The following is a 23,608-nucleotide window of genomic DNA, read 5'->3' as shown; positions in this document are numbered from 1 at the left end:
GGAGGTTTTAATTTGCCCTCTCTGCTACCATGTCACCTTTTCTCCCTCTTAGTCACTCCATTTTAAGTGTATTAGAAATGCATTATTGTTTGGCATTCATAAAGGCGAACAGAGGAACCATTAAAGGCAGTTTTGTGTGCAGAGAACGCCTCAGAATTCATCCGTCTCTCCTTTGTAATTGCTTCTAGCTAAATTGGTCTTCCCAATTACTACATTTACCGTTAAAATGTGCATTGTAATAAGCGGGGCTGTCACTCAAATCCCCGCTCAGTCACCTCACGTCGGTCTCCTGTCGCTCGCTCTCAACGCCTACGCCTTCCTACCGCAATTAACGTTAAGGAAGAAATAACTGGGAACTCTTACCTCCTTCATCGCGAACCACCAAGACTTGATGTAACGAGTCAAGGGAGGAATTTCTGTAGCTGAAAGGGACCGTATCATGCTCTAATCTAAACCATGCTTTAATGTTCAAAAAGCTCTTTATGTTTCTCATACTGCCTGTGCTGCAGCTCCTCTGTTCACCCTCTGTCTGAAACCAGAGCCCAGTCCAAATTCTGGGACAAAATTCAAATTATGAAAAAAAGTCAAAATGTTGTTCAGGTGTATATCAGTATGTAGAGTCTCTACTTTAAAGAGTCCTCTCCTGCTGATGTTCAGGTGTATATCAGTATGTAGTGTCTCTACTTTAAAGAGTCCTCTCCTGCTGATGTCCAGGTGTATATCAGTATGTAGCGTCTCTACTTTAAAGAGTCCTCTCCTGCTGATGTTCAGGTGTATATCAGTATGTAGAGTCTCTACTTTAAAGAGTCCTCTCCTGCTGATGTTAAGGTGTATATCAGTATGTAGTGTCTCTACTTTAAAGAGTCCTCTCCTGCTGATGTTCAGGTGTATATCAGTATGTAGCGTCTCTACTTTAAAGAGTCCTCTCCTGCTGATGTTCAGGTGTATATCAGTATGTAGAGTCTCTACTTTAAAGAGTCCTCTCCTGCTGTTGTTCAGGTGTATATCAGTATGTAGAGTCTCTACTTTAAAGAGTCCTCTCCTGCTGTTGTTCAGGTGTATATCAGTATGTAGCGTCTCTACTTTAAAGAGTCCTCTCCTGCTGATGTTCAGGTGTATATCAGTATGTAGAGTCTCTACTTTAAAGAGTCCTCTCCTGCTGATGTTCAGGTGTATATCAGTATGTAGTGTCTCTACTTTAAAGAGTCCTCTCCTGCTGATGTTCAGGTGTATATCAGTATGTAGTGTCTCTACTTTAAAGAGTCCTCTCCTGCTGATGTTCAGGTGTATATTAGTATTTAGTGTCTCTCCTGGGACATGTCTCCCTGCTTCAATGTTCAGAAAGCTCTTTATGTTTCTCATACTGCCTGTGCTGCAGCACCTCTTTTCACCCTCTGTCTGAAACCAGAGCCCAGTCTGCTCTGATTGGTTAGCTGGCCAGCTCTGTTGTGACTGGTCGACCTCTTAGAGATGTCCCACCCCTTAGCTTATCAACTACAATGGAGGCTCTAAATAGAAATATTATCCCTGAGAAATTAGGTTGATAGGGCTCCTTTGAATTTTTAAAAAACTGCATTATCCAAAGCAATACTCGGCATGAACTCCTGATGAACCTCCTTTAAATGTAATCTTGTATTTAATGATCTGTGTTTAAAACTCACTCCTTGCACTCACTTCTTTATCTTCTTTTGTCCCCTGCTACTTTGTCAAGGACTCACTGTAAAAAAGATCCTTAATGCCGTAGTAAATCCAGTGTTAAATAGAATGAACTCACGGTTTAATATTTCATGTCTTAAGGAGGTTTTACAACCATCATTTCTAACCTTCTTTTTCCTCTTTCTTCTCCCCTCAGATGGATCATGATCCGAGGAACCCGGCCTACATCGCTACTCAAGGCCCACTGCCCTCCACAGTGGCTGATTTCTGGCAGGTAAAAACACACACACTCACACACACATGGTACATGCACACCACACATTTTTTTAAATCAATACGTTTCCTCTCTTAAACAAGAGCTAGCCGATTTTTATTAGTGCAGCGATCCACACGGGAGAGCAGCTTGTTCTGTGGATGTCGTTATTAATCTCTGCCTGGCCATCACACACACACACACACGCACGCACACACACACACGCACGCACACACACACACACACACACACCACACCACTCTAGTCTACAGAAGGACACCTTGTTACAGGGGGCGGGAAGCACTTTCTCCACTGTCCCGAATGTTAGATTGGGTTTGAATCACAGACCAGGGGATCGATAAGTTATTGTGGCCAGCGATGTGTGTGTGTGTGTGTGTGTGTGTGTGTGTGTGTGTGTGTGTGTGTGTGTGTGTGTGTGTGTGTGTGTGTGTGTGTGTGTGTGTGTGTGTGTGTGTGTGTGTGTGTGTGTGTGTGTGTGTGTGTGTGTGTGTGTGTGTGTGTGTGTGTGTGTGTGTGTGTGTGTGTGTGTGTGTGTGCTGGTTGTTAGAACAGTGTGTAACGAGGGCGTAGCAGTACTTGTAACACAGTATTTCTACACTGTGGTATTAACACTTATACTTATGCACGCTCTGAGTACTTCTTCCTCTTATTCTGCAGTGTCCAGTGTGAACAACAAGGACTTAAACTCTCTAAATCTTACCAAAGAGCACCGTGTGCACTTTCCTCCTTGATGAATAACCGTCTGAATTAAATGTGCATCCCCACAAACTGCAAGGATTAAAAGAGAGGGAACATCTGAAGCGAATTAACACCCTTCCTCAAAAAGATGCACCGTCACATCTCCAGATCCATGAGGGAAGCAGTCTGGAGTGTGTGTGTGTGTGTGTCGAGGAGCAGTAACTCAAAACCCCGACGCAATTAATGTCGGTTAAAGTCTCCGACGAGGTGTGGCGGCGGCGCTGACCCAAACAGCAGGCTGGATTATCTCAGGCGATGATGTGAGCGTCGTATTGTTTTATGGCTTCCATTAACTGTTACCGTCTGATCGGAGTCAAATGGATCTCCAGAGCCGGCTGGGAGAATATGAGCGCCAGCAGCAGAAAAAAAACCTCCACAGCAATTACTCTTTGACCTGCTCGTAGTTTCCTAACAAAGTTTGAGACGCTGTAAACATGTCTCGACGTGTTTGGTTGGATTTCATTTGCACCCCACCTTCAAAATAGACACATCTACCCGTCTTTAATGACACACTTTAAACTGATTCACACTCTAAGCGAGTGGGTGAGTGCGGACACATGTCAGGCTTCCTGTTAGCAGAGTGTTGAACGCTTCAAATGACATCTTATTCCAAATTAAGCTTCAGTCGAGAACCTGACGTGAGAAAAAGCTTCTTAACAAACTTCTTAAAGAACATGAGGTTACTAAAGACCCTTGTTGAGGCTTCCTGTCAGCACAGTGTCGACAACTTCTTCCAACTCCACCTTCAAACAAATTGATTGAGTGATTAATTGGTTGACATTTAAAAGAAACTGTGGAGCTTTTAACGAACGTCTGGTAACAAAAGTCCCCAGTTAAAAAAGTCACACGTCTGCAAGTGTTTCTAAAAGTGTGATGTTGGTGAGTTTCTCATAGAAAGCAATAACTGAAGTGTGAAATGACAAGCATGGAGCTGAACAAAGTAAAAAAATGACTTACGCACACTTCAATACCATAGATAATGGGAGAAATCAGGGATCTAGTACCCAATCACATCCACATGTTGACTGCAGGAGCTGGGGATCGAACCACTGAAACTCTTGATTGGCAGACGCCCATTTACCACCACCTTGAAGTCAAAGTGTCCAGTCAGCAGCCAGGCTTTAAAAGAGAAGACAGACACTTGTTGCATCTGAAAAATGTACTAATTGAGTGTGTGTATTGTCTGCAGATGGTTTGGGAGAACGGCTGCGTGGTGATCGTGATGTTGACTCCTCTGGTGGAGAGCGGCGTGAAGCAGTGCTACCACTACTGGCCCGACGAGGGATCCAACCTGTACCACATCTACGAGGTAAGAGAGGCCTCTCGGTGCACAATGGACTTCAGGATTACGTGAATATTTCTGAAGCCAATAGCCGCAAAATATATGATGGCTAATCCAGAACTTTTAAGTGATGTCCCAAGACTGCAATGAATACATCTGGTTTCCTTCTGAAAGTATGGGTTTTATTATGACTTATTCAACAGAGAACACTGTAGGGTTAAAGAGTGGTGCAGTAAGGACTAAAGACTAAACACCAATGGAAATTTCCAATGCGTTTTGGAATATGAACAGGTTTTATATTTTAAAAAAGGCGGGAAAATCTGGTTAGCTTGTGTTACCACCAACCATTGACTTTGAGACAAGGGAACCACGGTATGCAAGAACATACTCATTCCTGCACCCCTCTATAGACTGATAAGTTCATTTAAGGGTCAGTTTGACTGTTTCCTTCTCAATTAAGCCACCTTAAACGCGATGTCTTGTACATTTACGCCTATTGTCCATGTGTGTGTCCTCGCAGGTGAACCTGGTGTCCGAACACATCTGGTGCGACGACTTCCTGGTTCGTAGCTTCTACCTGAAGAACATGCAGACCAACGAGACCCGGACCGTCACTCAGTTCCACTTCCTGACCTGGCTCAACCAGAACGTCCCCGAGACCAGCCGGACGCTGCTCGACTTCCGCAGGTAGGGAACACCTGAACAACCGGAAGAAAATATACATAACTGAAACCAAGACTTCTGTTTTTTAGGACTGATGCTTCTTGAAATCTTTTAGGTGTTCCAGAAAGGTAGATTACTCCCCTTTCATTTGTCCGATGCTACCAAAGCTACGCCCAGATACAAACCAGTCCATGTTTGTATAGCAGACTGTGATCCCTCACCGGCTTCTAATTTTATACTTGTAAAGTTGCGGCCTAATTCGTGCCTGGTCAGGGATGTTTCCTACGAACATTTCCGTACTGTCCAAGAGATAAAGACTTCCAGATTTTAGGAGTGTCTTAGAGCTCCTTTTCTTTTGAAGTACATACTAAAGGCCGTTTTTTTTAATGTGGAATCGTGAAAGCACTGACGTTTCAGAAGGCCTTAGAGAAAGTCTTCTTCAAAGAGGCCTTTGGAGAACAAACACGTACTTTGATAACAGCATTCATTCCCAAAGCAGGAGGAGCACTTTGTGTGATGTTTTAGGAAGAAAAAGTGCAGTATTTCTCTCAAAAGAAACTCTTACTGCAGTTTGTTTTGGCTTTCATTGAACAAAGCAAGCCTTTGATTGTACTGAAATCCCATTTAGACACACGGAATACATCAGATAGGGATAATAGCTGGAAATGTACTTCTAATTCTCACCAAAATTAACATTTGTTTTCCACGGTTTCTGAGGCTTGCCGATCTATATCTGTATCTCCTCTTTGTTTATGCACGTTTCTCTGAGGGTTGTTCGAAAGCCATTCTTGAAAACATTTAGAGAAGAGCAAAAGACAGGAAAGTTTGTACAAGAGCTTCAAACTCCAACCCAGAAGTCCTTAAATGCACCACAGTCCTTATAAGCAATTCTTCAATCTATTTCTGATGATTGTGGATATTTTTTATGCCATTTCTCTACCTTCAACAAAAAGAAATAGAAGGAGGTTAACCAAAGAGTCTTAGAATTAGAATTAGGGAACTAGAACTTTGCATTTCAACCTGGAAGTCCTTAAATGCACCACAGCCTTTAAATGAAAGACTTCCAAGACCGACTCCTCGAGTGCTGGTTGTGGGGACATTTCTCCAGAAGAGTAAAGGTTGTGGAGTTTTTGTCCCCCCCCCCCCCCTCCTGCTTGCACCACAAAGGACTCGAGTGTCCTTTGTGTCTCGCTCTCGGCACAATAGCTCCGGACCGCTCACTCCTTCGGGAGTTTCAACTTGTGACCCGGGTTCAGAAATATCTGTATACCCTGAAGCACCCGGAGCAGTCTGCGGTAGATAACAGCGTAACTCAGGATGCTTTCAGAGAACTCGGCTTTATCTCCGGCGCCTTTTATAGCCGCCACCCCCCACCCGACCTCTTTAAAACTGATATACTGTATTGCCTATTATGTGGGAGACTCTTTTCCTCTGATTCGCTGTGGATTTCATGAGCGATAGAGCCGTTATTTATCTATATATACATGCCTGGTGTTGCACATGAATTAGGCGAAGTATCAGGACGGAGGGCAGGCGTCTGGTGGGCGTCGCCACCCACCATCAGTCAGGAAATACTGCCTCTACTCACAGGGCGGCGGGGTCACCGAGGGAAGCGCACTGGGAGATATTCCTCACTTTTATCACCGCGGTGCAAAAACACCCCCCCCCCCCACCCTCCTCTTATTTCCCTCTTTCACGGTTTGAGGAGGTCGGCTTGATCTTCTTCTTCTTTGCTTGTTTTTTTTGTTGTTGTTTATTTTAACCTCACTCACAACTGAGCCGAAGCATCGCTTACAAACCCTCCCCCCCTCCTCCCCCCCTCCTGTTTTACCGGCTAACTAGCGGTTGCCAGTGTCATTTTTGTGATGTTGCAGCTAGTAATATGAGCCCAGTTGCATAGTCACAAAAGTGATCATTGGAGACTGTGACTCTGCAACCAAGGGGCCTCGTTGGACCCTCCCTCCCTACCCAGATACTCCCTTTTTCTCTTCCTCCCTTTCTTCTCCCCCACTCCTTGATCTCTCCCCTCGCTGTGCCCGATGACCTGAGATGACTTCTCGCCTTTTTGCTTGCTCATGGTTTGCTTGATTGCCTCCTCCTCCTCCTCCTCCTCCTTCCGTCGCCATGCCACCCTTCCTCTCTGGCTTTTGTCTTCCTCTCCCCTCACCCTCTTTCTCTCTCTGTCTCTTTTGATGTACACAATAAGAAAAATCCATCACCCTCACCGGGTTTATTTGACATCGAAAAATCGTTTTCAGAAATGATTTCCAGACCGGACAAACCTTAAAATGTAAACTAGTTGCTAGCATCCTTTGACCGTACGATTGGTTTGCAGCATCAAGCATTCAATTATTTCCAAAGCAAGTAGAATTGGGTACAAAAAGTAGCCACTGCAATCTTCTTCCTACAAAGAACGTCTTACTTCTTGCTTTGGTTGAACAAAACAAGCGTGCAATTGTAAAAGAATCCACGTGCATATAAACGAGAGAGTAACTCCTACGTTTACATCCACTTACTAGCTTTTTTAGACCGTCAAACCACCTCTTCTAAATATGGAAAAGGTTTTCTCAGCTGCCATAGAGATAGCTCAGTTGTCATAACATGGCTGAATAAAATCAGATGAATTTGGAAAAGCTTCAAGCAGATGAAGGTCACAGAATTCACTCATTTGAACCATTCAATGAGAAAAAGTGAAGCATCAACTCTGCAGGTTTTTCTACGCTTGGCTGTGTGATGCATTATGAATTACACACACACACACACACGGTTATTTGGAGTTATCACCATGAAATAGAATCAGAGATGATTTCCTGTTGCGTTCGCTCTGAAGGTTCCTCTGCTCCTCGCTTGTTGATGAATAAGGTTTCAAAGTTTTACCTCAATTTATAAAACAGGATGTGCCTCTTTCAACACTTTCTCTGAGGCAGCTCTCAACCCTTTTCCTTTTGTTGTTGTCGTTGCATCCATGTATGAAAGAAATATGAATGCAAATGTATCCGGTGTGCTGTGGAATATTGAATAACAGCAACGGGATATATTTCATTCATCGAAAAACAACAATTCATAGTTTCTGGGTCGTGTTTGGGACATGAACACTTGCAGGAAAGCTCATTTTTCTCCTCTTAGATGCAGTTTGAAAGCAGGTTTTCTGCATGAATCGATTTATTTGTATTGTTATACAAACTTGTGGTATTTTTAAAGCATCAGACAGGAAGAAGATGCTTTAATTCTAGAGGAAATGCTGTTAAATACGACAGAAGTAAGAGGTTTTATTTGATGAAAGGTTTGAAGAAGTATCATATCAACGACTTTTTGTCAATTTTATCAAAAGATCGTAATATTGCCAGCTGATGCACGGTGCCACTCTCACATGTTGTATGCTTTGTTGTATGCAATCCCTAGTTTATGTTCCTTGTGATTAAAAAAGGGTGTTTGAAATGGAAGTAGCACTAAAAAAAAAAGGGTGTTATGATGAGAGACTTTGTCTAAAAATGGTATAGGTAAGTGATATGTGTCGCAACACAGGTAAAGACCTAAAATATATCAAGTATTTCTGTGATAATCCCAAAGTTGTGCACCTATCATCGTCTAAAAGACATTCCTTGCTGGTTTTACATAAAAGTTAACTAAAGAATCTACATTTTTTAAAGCCTAGAAACAGAAACAGGATTGACTGTGTGTTTCTGAACCTGTGATGCTAACACTGAGCCGGTTTTCCTGTTCTGTTTTCTCTACAGGAAAGTCAACAAGTGCTACCGCGGACGCTCGTGTCCCATTATCGTCCACTGCAGGCAAGTATTACAACAACCACTCTGTATTTATTCAGGGTTTGTGATTATTTCTGGCCAACTGTCACTGTTGTTGGAAACCGTTGGCGTGAACGCATGATTCCTTTCCGACTTTAGCTTTACATTTATTTAACCAGGATAGGTCTCATTAAGATCAAAAATCCTGGCCCAAGACAGGGAGCAGCTCAGTTACAGACAGATTTAAAACACACAATCATACAACAAGATCAGCCAATGCATTTACAGACTCAGCGGCCGGAGTCGGTTTAACTAAAATCCCTGCTTCACAAGTAATCGCCGTCTTCCCCGGTTCAGTACGGACTTTTGGGGACGGTTAGAAGCCTCAGAGCGAAGCTGATTAGAACCTGTGGATTTCCGGTTTATGTAGATCCTTAGATACGGAGGAAGAGCGCCAAGAGTAGCCTCATATCAGGATGTGTTTCAGTCAACGTGTGATGAGGGATGACCGTCCAACACCAGCGTATAGGGTGCAGGAGATAGAAGTAGAAGCTCAGTGCAACCCAGCGAGTGAAGGCACTGAGACGATGCATGCGTATGAACCACAACTCCGTCTAGATTTACAGAGGATCTGCAGACATATCAAACTTAGACTTGCACCTGTAGGCCACCGTAGATCAGAATCAAACAAGGATATTTTATCACAAATATAGAATATGATTTGTAGGGTATGCAACAAAATCCCTGCTTCAGAATAATATCTGCACTTATTGACCCTGTTACACTCTTTATATCAATTACATTTTGGTTAATTGTGCAGCTATTTTACATCCAGGGTTATAAAAGGTTTATTCTGACACAGATTTGAATGTTGTTAATGAGCACACACTCAGTCACTGATGCTGTTGCTCGGATGATTTGAAGCTGAACTCGACCAGGTCCCTCGTGTTCCCTTCTGGTTTCCATTTATCGCTCATATTTAATTTATCAGAAGCTCTGATGTTACTTGTCAGCGTGGGGAGGACGACAAATATTTTACATGAGAAATAAGCGAAGTAGCTGTGATTTCATTTGACACGGAGGAGAGTCACTTTTAAGTGGAGGTAGCTGGGTGTGTGTGTGTGTGTGTGTGTGTGTGTGTGTGTGTGTGTGTGTGTGTGTGTGTGTGTGTGTGTGTGTGTGTGTGTGTGTGTGTGTGTGTGTGTGTGTGTGTGTGTGTGTGTGTGTGTGTGTGTGTGTGTGTGTGTGTGTGTGTGTGTGTGTGTGTGTGTGTGTGTGTGCATAACCAAGAGGAAATAACTCCAGACCAGAGAGACATGATTGAATCCGGACCCTGCCCCTGTGTGTTTCAATGGAAACATCCTGCTCTGATTGGATTAGAGGGGAAAGGAATAACTCCTGTAACAGATAGCCGCTCCTCCGCTAAGTGATCTATTATTTAATATGTCGTAATGGCTCTTCCTGGATGATGAAACTGTAGATTTTGCAGCTAAATTGCCCAGGTAGCACCGAAAATCTACTCACACTCCTTTAGAGATGGTTTTTACCTGAGGGTTACTTAAATACCACCACCCCACACACACACACACACACACACACACACACACACACACACGCACACCTGAGATCAGAGTCAGAGCAGGATAGAACGTACACGTGTGTAAACGTGTGTGTGAACATTCTTAAATTGAATTTTCAGGAATCATGGCAGCACTCACACACACACACACACACACACACACACACGCGCACACACACACACACACACACACACACACACACACACACACACACACACACACACACACACACACACACACACACACACACATACAAATAAGCTGAACATAAATAATGGATTTCAAATGAAAATAAAATAATAAGTGTGTCTCTCTCTCCCTCCCTCTCTCTCTCCCTCTCTCTCTCCCTCCCTCTCTCTCTCTCTCATGCAGTGATGGTTCTGGAAGGAGTGGAACCTACGTCCTGATCGACATGGTCCTCAACAAGATGGCTAAAGGTGAGTCTTGAGCATCGTACCCCAAAATAAATCCCAAATGCTGTTGCTTCTAAAGGGAGAGTTCATGGGAAAAAAGACTACTGTTATCAAAGTTGATTTTAAAAATAGTCGCATGATGATTGCATTAAAAATGAGGCCATTTAACGAGATGAATACAGAGAGAAGGTAAACAAATATATTTGCCATTAGCACAGAACAATCACTGGAGCCCCGGAGCCGGAGAAGACTCACAGCGATTGTTAGTTGTCTGATTAATTATTGAATCTGTTTTATTATCTCAGCTAATGCTGTGCAGCGTTGGGACTTTCCTGCAGGATGTTTCTCTCAAATTCACATTTAAACTGCGGAGAAATAAGGAAATGTGAACTGGTTTGATAAGAAAATGAGAGGAAGGCAAAGAGATGGTGAGAAACAGAGATGATTTTAAACTCCACAAACTGCTTTACATCAAACACGGTCGACCTTGAACACTTTATTTGAAGTGTCATCGCAGCGAGTGTTTCTGCAGCGCGTTGTAAGTGCATTTTAATGACTATAATTAGAGCGTTATGTAACACAAACAGTGGAGTGATTACCAACGGGACTGAATATTTAATGAAGTTCATGACATGACATTTAAGTGAAGTGTCGGATGCTTTTTTTGAGGAGGAACAAGTGACTTCTTTTAAGTTTTTAAGCTGGAGGTTATTCTGACATTTACAGAAAACCCTTTGTTACGCTGGGAGGAAATTTCTCTTTATTATAAATCCAAATTAGGAAGAAATGGAAGCTTTGTCCACTTTCACAGGAGTGTGCACAGGTTGTAAATGTGTGTCTGCATATCTTTCAGTTTCTTTGTGTGTGTGCGTGTGCGCGTGGCGCCGCAGTAGCAGAATGAACTCCTGGGTCTTTAATTCAGGATCAAAGGGTCAGTCGGGCATCAGGGGCCTTTCCCCCCCGGCTGTCACACTGTGCCGGGGGCCCCTCCTCAACACCCAGGAGCGAGGAGCAGAGTGAGAGTAGGGGTTAGTGTGAACTTACCATCAGGCCTAGAAAACTCAACATCTTTCTGGATGAAATTAATTTTAAAAAATGGTTTAAATGTTAAAATAATTCTTTAGTTTTATTCTATTTATTTTTATTTAATTGAATTCCTTTTTAAAATTATTTTATTTTAATAATTCTTCTGTCTTAATTTACTTTAATTTTTATTATTTTTAATTTATTTTTCTTTTCTTTTTTATTATTTTCTTTTATTTATTCATTATTTTTAAATATAGTTTAGCAACTGAATATTTCAAATAATTATACGGATTATACGGACTACCGTAAGTAAGAGAATAGATCCTAGATACTTCTTCTAATGATCCACAATCAAAACCGCATGTCTGCATAATACTCTGATTAATTTGCAGATAAAGCTGTATTTATTTTGTCTCCTCTGAGTTTACATCGTGTAAAATAGCCTTTGTCAGTCATCACAGAGTATAAAACACTCCACTACACCACTGCTTTCAGCTCCATCCTTTTTTTTTGTAGCTTTTTGTCTGTCCTGAGAAGCTAGAGGCCCCCAGGTTTGCAGGCTTCCTTCATCCTGATCAAAGACACTTCCCTCCTTCCCCTCCTCCTCTTCCTCCCCCCTTCTCTCTCCACTCCTTTTCTCCTGAGGAATTAATTGTAATTTCAGGCGAGAATAGCGCTGGTGTTTCGGGGTTGAGGAGGTGTTGCTGTGGTTCTCACGTTTTAGTTTTCTTCTTTTTCCAAAAGCCTCCCTCCTCCTCCTCCTCCTCCCCCTCCCCCTCCTCTTCATCTTAAGAATCGAATGAAACCCATCGAGTGCCGGAGAGCTTTTCAGCATCTCTGCGATTCTTTTCGGGTTTTTTTTTAACCCAGGTCCAGCTGCTGTGCCTGGTCCTCGGCCTCCTCCTTTAGGGGTTTCTTTCTCCTCCTCAAGGGCCCTGTCTTCCCCCCCCCCCCCCCCCTTCCTTCTCCTCCTCTGTGCCTCCTCTTCGACCTCCACACCAAAGCTAGGGTGTTGCAGGGAAGGGAATTAGAAAAACAAGTCCTGGGTTTTTACACCATTTTCTATTTTTTTCAAGGGAGACTTTTGGGAAATCTGGGAAAACGTAATATTGTGTTTTATTTTTTATTATATAAATATAACTGTTTCGATTTTTTCACAACACAGTGTAGTTGTTGGTAATACAAATCCCAGGCTCTTCCAACAACAAACAATACACTTAAGAATATAAATAGATATAAAATAGTGCCAAAAAATGGAAGAACAAATAAACTATACAAATAAATGAGGGAGAGTTTTGCAAAGAGTGAAATCTGGATAAAAAACGATTTAATAAACAATATTTAAATTTACTTGCAGAGGTTTTCATCCCACATAAGCATGTTGCAGTCTTTTTTAAAAATTGACCCATATCATTTTTAAAATAATACAATAGTTACCAATATGACAAAATTAGATCAAAGGAAGTCTAGTTTTGATAAAATGTTTATTATTTAAAATGCCACGATACGAGATTTACAGATTCAAAGGCTGCTCCAACCACAGACCAGAGGTGGAAGAAGTACTCAGGACTTGTACTTGAGTAAAGTAGAAGTACTCAGATCTTGTTCTTGAGTAAAGTAGAAGTACTCAGGTCTTGTACTTGAGTAAAGTAGAAGTACTCAGATCTTGTACTTTAGTAAAGTAGAAGTACTCAGATATTGTACTTGAGTAAAAGTAGAAGTACTCAGATCTTGTACTTGAGTAAAGTAGAAGTACTCAGATCTTGTGCTTGAGTAAAGTAGAAGTACTCAGGTCTTGTACTTGAGTAAAGTAGAAGTACCAGAGTGTAGGAATACTCTGTCACAGTAAAAGTATTCTAAATGTTCCTCCAGTGAAAGTAGAAAGTACTCTCATCTAAATGTACTTAAAGTAGCGACAGTAAAAGTAGTCATTGTCTGATTGGTCCATTTCAGAATAATATCTCTGATATGTTTTATAATGATTGATCATTAAAGTGTTCTCAGAGCTGGTAAAGGTGCAGCTAGTTGTAATGACTTTGTATACTGCAGGGTAGCTGCTGGATTTACTGCAGGTGAACTAAAGTCTGATTTAAGGGCTGATTATATTTACCATCATTCATCCTAATCTGCCTAGCAACTAGAGGGATTTAATACAGTGGAGTAGAAGTACACAGTTTACCTCCATAAAGTACAAGTACCTTCAAAATGTACTTCAGTACAGTACGTAGTTACTTTACTCCACTGCTTAAGACATAAATAAAACATAAAATAATGCAAAAAGAAAATTGTGCAGAAGACACGATGGTGAGGGAGAGTTTTGTGCAAAGAAGGAAATCTGAATTGTTTTATACCTTCCATTTTGAGGTTTTTCAGAACCCGCACAAAGACCCTCGGCTTGTTAAGTCCTCCAGTAGAGAGCGGCGTGTCGCAGCTTCCCTTCTTTACTAAAAGGGAGTCCATTGTGTTGTGTAGAAAAAAGGCTCAGAAAAAAACCTGTGAAACCGACAGAGCGCGGTGTGAATGAGCGGCTCCTCTCTCACGTCTCCCTTTTTAATGCAGGCAGGAAGAAGCAAGGTTATTATCCGTCACAACCAGAAAGGAGTAAAGAACATTACTGCGCTTTTGGTTTCCTCAGGATTTGGATAAAAGAGGAAAACAAATTACATTTTATTTCTGTTGTTCTTTGGGGGTTTAATTGTGTCTCGTTTCTCTCCGAGTCTGTTCCTATTTATTCCACCCTCTGTTTATGATATCTCCTCCGTCTTTCTGCTCCTTTTTAAGTATACATTTGTGCACCTGGATACATTAGTTGTCTTCACATTAAGAGAGAGCGTAATGCCATTATCATCCTAATGTGCGTTTGAGTTTCCTGCTAAGAGTTATTTGTCTCGGACAGAAATGCTGAAAAAGAAATCACATTAACATACTGTATATTTATATAAAAATCTCTTTTGTTAAAGTTCATTAAGAGCCTCGAACCTCAGAAGCCAGGAATACATCTTGAAACGCATTAGTGTTTCAGGCTCTTTAATGCATTTCTTTAGCCTTCTTCTTTCTTCCGTTTTCAACTTTGCACTTATTCCACTCCTTAAAGAGTCTCAAACATTATTCAGGTTATGTCTGCGGACACTTTGATGTTTTAAAGTACAACAAAACGCCAAAATGTATCAGTAAATGTTCCGTTTCTGGAAAGAATGTACTAATACTCTGATTTCAGACATTAACAGTATTTAATATGGGGCAAAATATGTTGATTTACTAAAAAAATATGAAAGTAACCTTGATAATATTAGTGAAGTTCACTGATAAACGTATCTTTATAAATGGCTAACCGTAACCGCCTTTAGCTTAGGGGTTGAGACTTGAAGTCATGTGACCGTGCTGTAGTTCCTTTTAGCCCAACATGAGCCACCTTTAGCTTAGCGGTGGTGAGGTGAAGTCATGTGACCGTGCTGTAGTTCCTTTTAGCCCAACATTAGCCTCCTTTAGCTTAGCGGTGGTGAGGTGAAGTCATGTGACCGTGCTGTAGTTCCTATATAGCCCAACATTAGCCTCATTTAGCTTAGCGGTGGTGAGGTGAAGTCATGTGACCGTGCTGTAGTTCCTTTATAGCCCAACATTAGCCTCCTTTAGCTTAGCGATGGGGAGGTGAAGTCATGTGACCGTGCTGTAGTTCCTTTATAGCCCAACATTAGCCGCCTTTAGCTTAGCGATGGGGAGGTGAAGTCATGTGACCGTGCTGTAGTTCCTTTATAGCCCAACATTAGCTTTTTACTTCAGAAATCATGGTGTGGAGATTATCCTGCTGAACAAGACGTGTAAGAATGATTATTTTCTGCAGTATTCTGACTTCCAATGTAAAAATCCCATTGGCTTTTTGTCGAGGCCGTTGCGATGCTAACTTCCTGCCTGCAGCCACACTGTCATCAGCTGTCGGGCACTTTGCCAGTTTGTCGCCAGGCTGAAGTAAACTGGGACCAATACAGACACAAATTAAAGTCTGAACAACACTAACAAGGAGCTTTAAGATCGGCTCAGTTTGTCTCAGAAAACCTCAGGGACACATGTTCCTGAGATGTCCTCTCTAGCATTTCCTCTCCCTCTTTATCTCTCCTCATCCCGACAACAAAACTCCACCACCTAGCTGTGTGTGTGTGTGTGTGTGTGTGATCTTCTTTTCTAAAGGGAGTCGGTGTGAAACAGCAGACGGATTATCTTGTTGCTCATTTCATGTGTGTGTTTCTGTTTGTGTGTGACAGGTGCCAAGGAGATTGATATTGCAGCGACTCTGGAGCACCTGCGGGACCAGAGGCCGGGAATGGTTCAGACCAAGGTAACACACACACACACACACACACACACACACACACACACACACACACACACACACACACACAGACAGACGCATAAAAGTTTGTTTTATCTGAAAGTCAAAAACCATGGTGTTCTTTACGCCCCGTTGAGAGGAATGCGGGATTTGATTTGTCTGGGTTCATCCCTTCGCATCAGGCAAGATCAATCGATTTGTGAAAAGTAATTCAGCAGGGATTATAGTCGAGCCGGCACACATCACAAAGGAATATGTACTGTAGAGAAACCAAATGTGGGGGGATAATCTGCTAAAACCTCCCCAGGGTAAAACTATCTGAGGGCGATCTTTTTAAGTTATTGAATAATGTTAAAGTAAGAAAGATATTGCAACTTTTTGAAAGGTTTTAAGGTCCTTTTTTAAATGCTTCACTATAGAAAAACACTGTACAGTCACCTGAAACAGCCAGAGTCTTTCCCCCGTCACACCGTACGCCGGGTCCGTCTGGAAACTTCAATTACCGGCTGATCTGTGGACATAATTAGAAAAGGAAAGCCAGGATGTGTGTAAAACATTGCTGGTATCGATCCGGCCTTTATTAAACCGTGTATCCTGAGCAAATGGCTGTCACGGGGTACCTCTCGCATCGATCCCCTCGAGTCCCGGCCTCGCCACTCAGGCTTTCATTTCAGATTTTGAAGAGGGACGATGTTGTTTGTCTTCCTCTTCCTGTAATGATACTGTAAGAGCAATCATAAGCGTGGAAAGCTCTTCTGAATTGGACGTCTAAATATTTCAAAAGGTTGTTAAGTTGACCAAAAAAAGGCAATTTTTAGAGCAATGCAATGCTTAAAAACTATGATAGATGATGCTGTGTTTGCATCTTTCATCCTGTTCTTCTTACCATGCTGTTATATGCAGGCTTTATGAAGGTCAAAAAGAAGTGTCTTCTGCCAGTCACAAAATAAAATGACATCCAAATGGAGATTGTTTGCTCATGCTCACTTCCGGTCTGCTCATATTTATCAACTTTAATTCCTGTAAGTGTAATTGTTTGAAATGCATGATGATCTGACGTGTTGAGGACAAACATCTGTTGCTTTTAAATGTGACACTGCAAGGAATTGTGCACCCCATTCTCTCCTTTTTATATTTGGTTAAGGATGGTCCAGTGTACCCTTTGCCAAAGGAGATAATAAGGAAGCATTGAGGCTTCTTTCCTCAGCATTTAGAGCATTGGACTTAGGTACTTCAGGATCATTTCACTAAATTAGAAACCTTCATTAGCAAAAAGGACAATTCCACCAGAAAGATAACTCAGGTAGAGACAAGGTCCACCAATCACAGGATTAGGAGAGCCTGTACCTTCTGGATCCTGAGTAAGACATAGCCGCCTGAACCTTCATTTCAGCTTGACGCAATTTCGAGGGATGCTATTTTCCACACGGCCAAATGACATCACACCATCAGAAAAAACCTTCCTGCTCGGCAGGTTTGCCTACCCATGCACTGCTTTTCTTTCCTAACTATACAGACGTTGATTGGTGGAGGAACTTGAGAGTTTTATGGAGCTACTAGTGACAGCAATTAGTAAAAGAGATCAGGAAAAACTGTACGGTTCTTTAGTCTTTATTCAATGGCCTTATGGACTATTTCCTCCTCTATCTTTCCTGTTGCATTTGGATTAACGACAAACACGCTCTTGTTAGCTCGACATTTTGATAACAATGGTATGAAACCAGTTCAACAGCAACAGCCTGGCTGCATGACCACTTCGTGTCGGCCGTAAGATGAAATCTGCAACGACACGACGAAGGATCAAAGCTCTTCACTTTTCCTCGTTAGCTCATATCCGTGCAACCATTTGTGCAGGAAGTATAACCGAGCGCTGAGAAGTAGGAGCAGATTAATGCCCGTGGTTTTGGACGTTAGTGAAGAAGTGTTTTTGAGGGTCTTTGTTAACCGGCCAAAGCAGGAACACCGGGTTCCTCTTGCTAAAGGGCTCTCTGGCAGAACACAGTGAACTCAGACTCGTGACTCATCCTCTCTGTTTCCCCGAGTTTTCCTCCCACATGTGTTTCAGTCCTGCTCACTCTCTTCCTCTCGTTCTGCTTCCTCTCTTCCTGCAGGATCAGTTTGAGTTTGCGTTGACGGCCGTCGCTGAAGAGGTGAATGCCATCCTGAAAGCTATTCCTCAGTAGGGAGGAGCAGATGGACCTCCTTCTTCTTCCTCTTATGTCGAATAAATAGGACTTTCCCAAGATTTCTTCTTCCCATCCTTCTGTTTCCATCTTCTCCTTTCTCCTCACTTTCCTACCTTGTCTTACCTTCTCCTCTTATGTTCTTCTCTTTCTTCTCTCAAATAATTTCCTTGTTTCCTCTTAATGTCTCTCCTCCTTTCTCTTTGTCATACTTCCCAAATGTATCCTCCTTTCCTCTGGCTTCTTTCTCATCTCCTCTCCTCTTCTTTCCAACTCATCCTCCCCTTCTTTTCCTTTCACCATCCTACTTGTTCCAAACTCCTTAGCTTCCTTTGATTACCTCCTTAAATCTCCTCAACTTTCCTCTGTTCCTTTCTGTCTGTTCTTTATTTATAAAGGTTTCCTCTACCTTATGTTTCTTCGCCTCCAACCCTTTTACCTCCTAATATCCCCAACTTTCCTCTCTTCCTTTTCCCCAATGTGTCCTCTCGTCTCCTCTCCTTTTACCTCCCGATCTTCCCACTCATCCTCCCCTCCCGCCACGTCTTCCCACCCCCCTCTCTTCTCTCTCATTGTGCCAGGCCTCCGTTGAGTCCTGTCCATAGATAGACCTTCCTTCTATTGTAATGAATCCATACAGCCTGTTTTCCAAAGTCACATTTAGACACATTTTCATAGATGGATTTAAATATGTTTCTGTGGTAAACTTATCATAGTTTTCTGTTTGATTGCTCTTAGATTTGTGTTTGAATCACAGAATGGTATTTGTGTTTCAGAGCCATGCTTTCTGATATTTTGTCACGCAGTATCACAGTGCGGGATGAAAAACTGCTTACTGGGTGTCTCCAAAGTTTGTGACTCTATCTGCAGTTTCCCTCTTATTGTGAGGAAGACCTTGGTACTGGATGTGAGGTGGGATAACAGAGTTTTGGAGATGTAATATAGTTTCTCCAACCTGAATCGGCTCGTCAGTGAAGTCACACTCATGTCTGCCTTAATAAAAAACACATTTAGCCACGTGGAAATAAACTCGTTGGTAACGCTTCATTTCAAAATGGCTTTATTCCTTTTTTCCCAAACCTTTGTCTCTGATAAACCAGAGGAACATGCATTGATTGGTTATCTTTGGGGGCAGGAAGTGACTTTCTTTACATACATTTGCAAGGAGGCAGTACTCCTGGGAACACTGGGATGAAGCCATTATAAAATCACGTGTTTCTGACGAGTCTTTATGATAAATAAAGTAGTCTTGCTTCTGAATAGCAGCTCTTCTATGTAGCATTGATGGATGCATTGTACATGTTTAGTAGCTGAACCTTAATTGCATTATAACAATTGTTTTCTGTGACAATCATCAAAACCTGCTTTAACATTGGGAAACCAGCTTTTAGTTTGTGTAAAATCAACTTAATTTCCCTTCTTTCAATTAGCAGACGCAATATGAGCAATTTTAATGATCCTTTCCACCAACACCTCCCTGTTCTATCTTAATTACACCACTAATAATGACTATAGTGCATGGTTATTTATCACTGCTGTATTTTCCAAAGGCCTCAAAATGATCCCAGCAAACAAACACATTTTTTCCAGACGCTGTATTGCACCAGAGGCTCCGAGCATCTTGAAAGTGCAAAAGCCAGGGATTATCAGGTCTTAACCGAGCAGATGATGGTTAAAGGGAGTTTAAAAGTTGGTGCAGTATGGAGGTGATGTAACACTGCAGCAAGCTGGTGTCATGTTGTTGGAATCTGATCCATTTTTCATCACAAATTTGAAACCAAGCTGCAGGAAATGTTCCCATAAGAGCGTGTTTAACGTGGAAGAGTACCTTAATGCTTCTGCTTCTATCTTAATATGAGTGATATTGTGGAAATATGTGAAACTGCATTGGAAGAATTGAAGTTATCTGATTCTAAAAGCCATTTTTTACGAGTCAAATGTCAAATCAACATGCTAGAAAATCATTTTCCCTAACGCCGCTTTGTCTCGCACTCCCTCCATCGAGCATCAATAGATGGCTGGTCTGTTGCATTCACACTCTGTACATAAACCAACAAAAGATATGAAAAAAACTGAAGATATTTTGTTCTATTGGTGTAAACAACTTGTGAATAAAGTCTGCTTGTCGATGCAGTATCGTGATGCAATCCTGATTAGTGAGTTTGGTCTTTTTTTTCTTGCATAAAAGTTATGCCTGGAGATGTAATTGTGCTCAATGATTCGCACCATCTGTGTGCCCGGAGAAACAGCTGCTTCACAAGCACCGAACACCCGGCTGCATTTCAAATCAGACACTCTGTCGTTGGGTGATGGAAAGCAGCGTCCTGCAGGAGATGGTGTCTGCAGCTCATGCTTTAACATATCCATAATATTCTTTCCAAAGTCATCTACTCCTCTTCTTCACTAGTTCTTACTTTTGTTTAGTTGACACTTTATACAATAAGTGCACAATCAACCATGAAGATACTCAACATTCAAAATCTGAGTATTTCTAGGTGCTACGAAAAGAATTAGGTTTTGAAATCAGTCAACAAATTCATTTGTTATCACATGAAATCATACAAAGTCCAACTTTAGTTAAATGCAATATCCTAATCGAGTACAAATTGTGCGTTGGCCACCAATCAAGCTCCCTCTTTATCCTTCGTTCCTGCAAGAGTGCTTTGCTCTGTCAGAGGAAGAAACATTCAGAGAACCAAAGTTATACACTAGAATAAAATGTGTGTTTTGGCTTGTATAAGTACAAAAATCTGCCAATAGAACAAGTAAACATTAGCTTGGTAAGATTTCCTAAAATAAGATGGGATATTTAGATAAATCAGATCTTGTAATGAGCTCTGAAAACTTATTTGGACTATATTTCACCAGAATCAGGAAATTGTTTGTTACAAAATAAGCCAGAAATGCTCAAAAGGGTTCAGGTTTTGGGTGATTTTCCAATAAAATTGTAAAAACGTTTCATCTGTCGACTCAAAATAAGATGTTTTAGGACTTAACAACAAGATGCTTCTCCAAAAACAAGGCCCTACATCTCACTGCCTTATTACCTTTTTTTTCCTTATATTAAGAGTGATGATAGATTCTGACTAGGAGTTAGACAAATATACTTGGCAAGTGAGTAAACAAAGGTCCAGTATTCCCAGTTGAAGCATGCTGGAAGGAGGCCGTAAAGCTCTTCGTCCAACGCCGTACTAACATCCTTACCTTAACCCGAAGATCTCAACATTTCCCAGTCTTTTTCTTTAGATATCCAAACATCTCTAAGCACTTATTAACCCTCCGTATAGCATTCCCGCCCTTAGCCTTTATATAGGATACACATTGGACTCCACATCTGTTTTACTACCCAAGAGCAGCTCATTCACGAGTCTTCTTTTTTGGCCCAGAAGATGAGTCTTTACTTTGTATTGCAGTTGTGTGATTTGCCACGGATGTTGAAGGAGAACAAATCCCACATGTAGAGACACAGATCTGCATAAAATTACATTTCCATAAATAATAAAGTGAATGTTTGTTCTCACTTTGACACGTAGGCATATTTGAAACTGTACAAAGGGGAATTAAGAAGGCCTGAGAGGTCAGGAAACTCACTCAACCAATAAATGACTTTGAGAATAATTAATACAAGTTTTAAGGAAAAGAAAACATAATTGCCCCCCCCCCCCCGGACAGCACTACTACACACCAGATCGTACTTTATTTTACATCCAGACAAGCATGCTGAAACATGCAGTTATAATTTCATGGTGGCTCCAAGTCCCCCCCACTGTTTCAGAGAGAAACACGGTCAGATTTTCTCCTGCAGGATAATGAGCAATCGTGTTATTCTGTAAAAAAACAACGAGTCGCTTTTTTCGCTGTGTCACTGTCGGGCTGCTAATGGGTCGTTATTATTCCTGTAGCGAGAAGAAAAAGCTCATTGCAGTTTAGAGACGGATGCAGGAACGAGACGTGTGCGGTTTTTACAACAGCACTGCAAATATTGTGTCCCCTTTAGTCTGCGAGCAGAGAACACACGCTGTTGGATATTCTGTGTGTGTGTGTGTGTGTGTGTGTGTGTGTGTGTGTGTGTGTGTGTGTGTGTGTGTGTGTGTGTGTGTGTGTGTGTGTGTGTGTGTGTGTGTGTGTGTGTGTGTGTGTGTGTGTGTGTGTGTGTGTGTGTGTGTGTGTGTGTGTGTGTGTGTGTGTGTGTGTTCATTTAAGACAGCATGACTCATCAAATCTGAAATGTCAGAGTTTCACGGAGAATGGCAATCACGCCGTCAGAGTTTTCACTGAATATTTACCTGAGGGTTTACTGAATACATGAATAACACACAGCTTCCTGTTAGTGAGAAGCTGGGGATCGAGAACCAATTAAAGGGCAAAATGGCTCCACACACACATGGATGTTTTGGGATATCTTTAACTAGTCATGATCTTAAACTGTACACAACTTGCTCTGAAATTTGGCGGGGTTCTTCATTATTTTAATTCCTGCCACAGGAACAGGACAATAAGCTTGAGAAAAGACAGTTTTTCCTGTAGATTTTCCAATTGAGACCCAAAAGTTAACCGTTATTTCGATCAAAGCTTGGTTTTGATGATTTGTTATGATAGTAGTACGATTATTCATTGGTAACACAAAGTGTGTATGTGATCGTGAGCAGAAAATTATACATTTTGGAGGGAATTTACGATGTGTAGATGTAGATATTAGCCATTAAGGTTGTTTATTGGTCACCATTGTGCAAACTGTGTATATGCGTGTACACAAGTTAATATGTTAATGTCTTGCTATGTAGTATGTATGATTTTGATCCTCTGTGGAATATGCAGGAAGGAGTCCAGGACACATTTCCTTATGGGGACATGTTACATCATAATTGGATAAAAATACAAACCGTCTTTAAGCTTTTTCAGTGGAAAATAATCCATTTCTTTTTCTTTTCTTTTCTGACTTTTAAATTGACAGAGTTCCTCTTAGCGTAGTTCCTTTTCTAAGGACAGTCTGACTTCCCCACAAATTAAACGGTCCATTGGAATACATGTCTTCCTGTTTCTTATAACACTCTATTATGTTAGCGGGGCGACTCTGGCTGAGATGTAGTGCTACCATCTTCCAATCGATCCAAGCCCTTGCCGTCAACATGTCGATGTATCCCTGGGCAACGGTGTGTGAGTGTGTGTTAGTCATCCTGAGCAGGTGGCACCTCGTACGGCTGCCTCGGTATGACTGTGTGTGAAAGGGTGAAGGCTGACTTGTGTATGTAAAGCGTTTTAAGGAGTCGTAAGGACCTGAGAAAGCACTTTATGAATAACCGTTTGAGGCGTTTGAATTTCCCAAATTAGAAAGTGAACACATATTCCAATAGGTTGGTTGAAAGCAATAATATTAAGTTTATAGGTTCAACTTAATATCATTGCTTTCTATTAACTTAATACAGTTGTGAGAAATTAGTTGACAGAATACATCTAATTAAAGTCAACGTTGAGGTCACCCTGATGACTGAGAAGATAGGACGTTTTTATCCCAAACCCTGAGCAGTAATAGCTTTATTTTCCTGCAGCCTACAGGTTTCTGCTCCCTCTGCATGAACTGATGACACTGACAATCAAAAGGTTGTTCCACTGGTGTGAAGCCGTCATAACGAAGGTGAACGAGGGGCACTTTAAATGATTTGAGCCCAATTTCAAGTGATATTTACAACCTAATTAAGATCACACGGTGTTCGTGCAGG

The 23,608-nt window shown here is 41.6% G+C and overlaps 1 protein-coding gene across 1 annotated transcript in view; it reads left to right on the top strand.

Moving 5' to 3' along the window:
* The window catches only part of LOC134865739 (receptor-type tyrosine-protein phosphatase N2-like), a 164,723-nt gene extending 144,682 nt beyond the window's left edge, over positions 1 to 20,041 (top strand). Inside the window, 7 exon segments of the mRNA XM_063885429.1 lie at positions 1,853 to 1,930; positions 3,858 to 3,977; positions 4,471 to 4,637; positions 8,351 to 8,404; positions 10,312 to 10,376; positions 15,638 to 15,711; positions 17,817 to 20,041. Coding sequence (XP_063741499.1) covers positions 1,853 to 1,930; positions 3,858 to 3,977; positions 4,471 to 4,637; positions 8,351 to 8,404; positions 10,312 to 10,376; positions 15,638 to 15,711; positions 17,817 to 17,888 — 630 coding nt within the window. The 3' untranslated portion in view covers positions 17,889 to 20,041.
* Positions 20,042 to 23,608: the final 3,567 nt, after the last annotated feature.

This window comes from Eleginops maclovinus, chromosome 6 (assembly GCF_036324505.1).
Source record: "Eleginops maclovinus isolate JMC-PN-2008 ecotype Puerto Natales chromosome 6, JC_Emac_rtc_rv5, whole genome shotgun sequence".
NCBI classification, from domain to species: Eukaryota; Metazoa; Chordata; class Actinopteri; order Perciformes; family Eleginopidae; genus Eleginops; species Eleginops maclovinus.
Note: the sequence above shows the minus strand (reverse complement) of the source record. Positions and strands in the feature narration are given on the sequence as shown.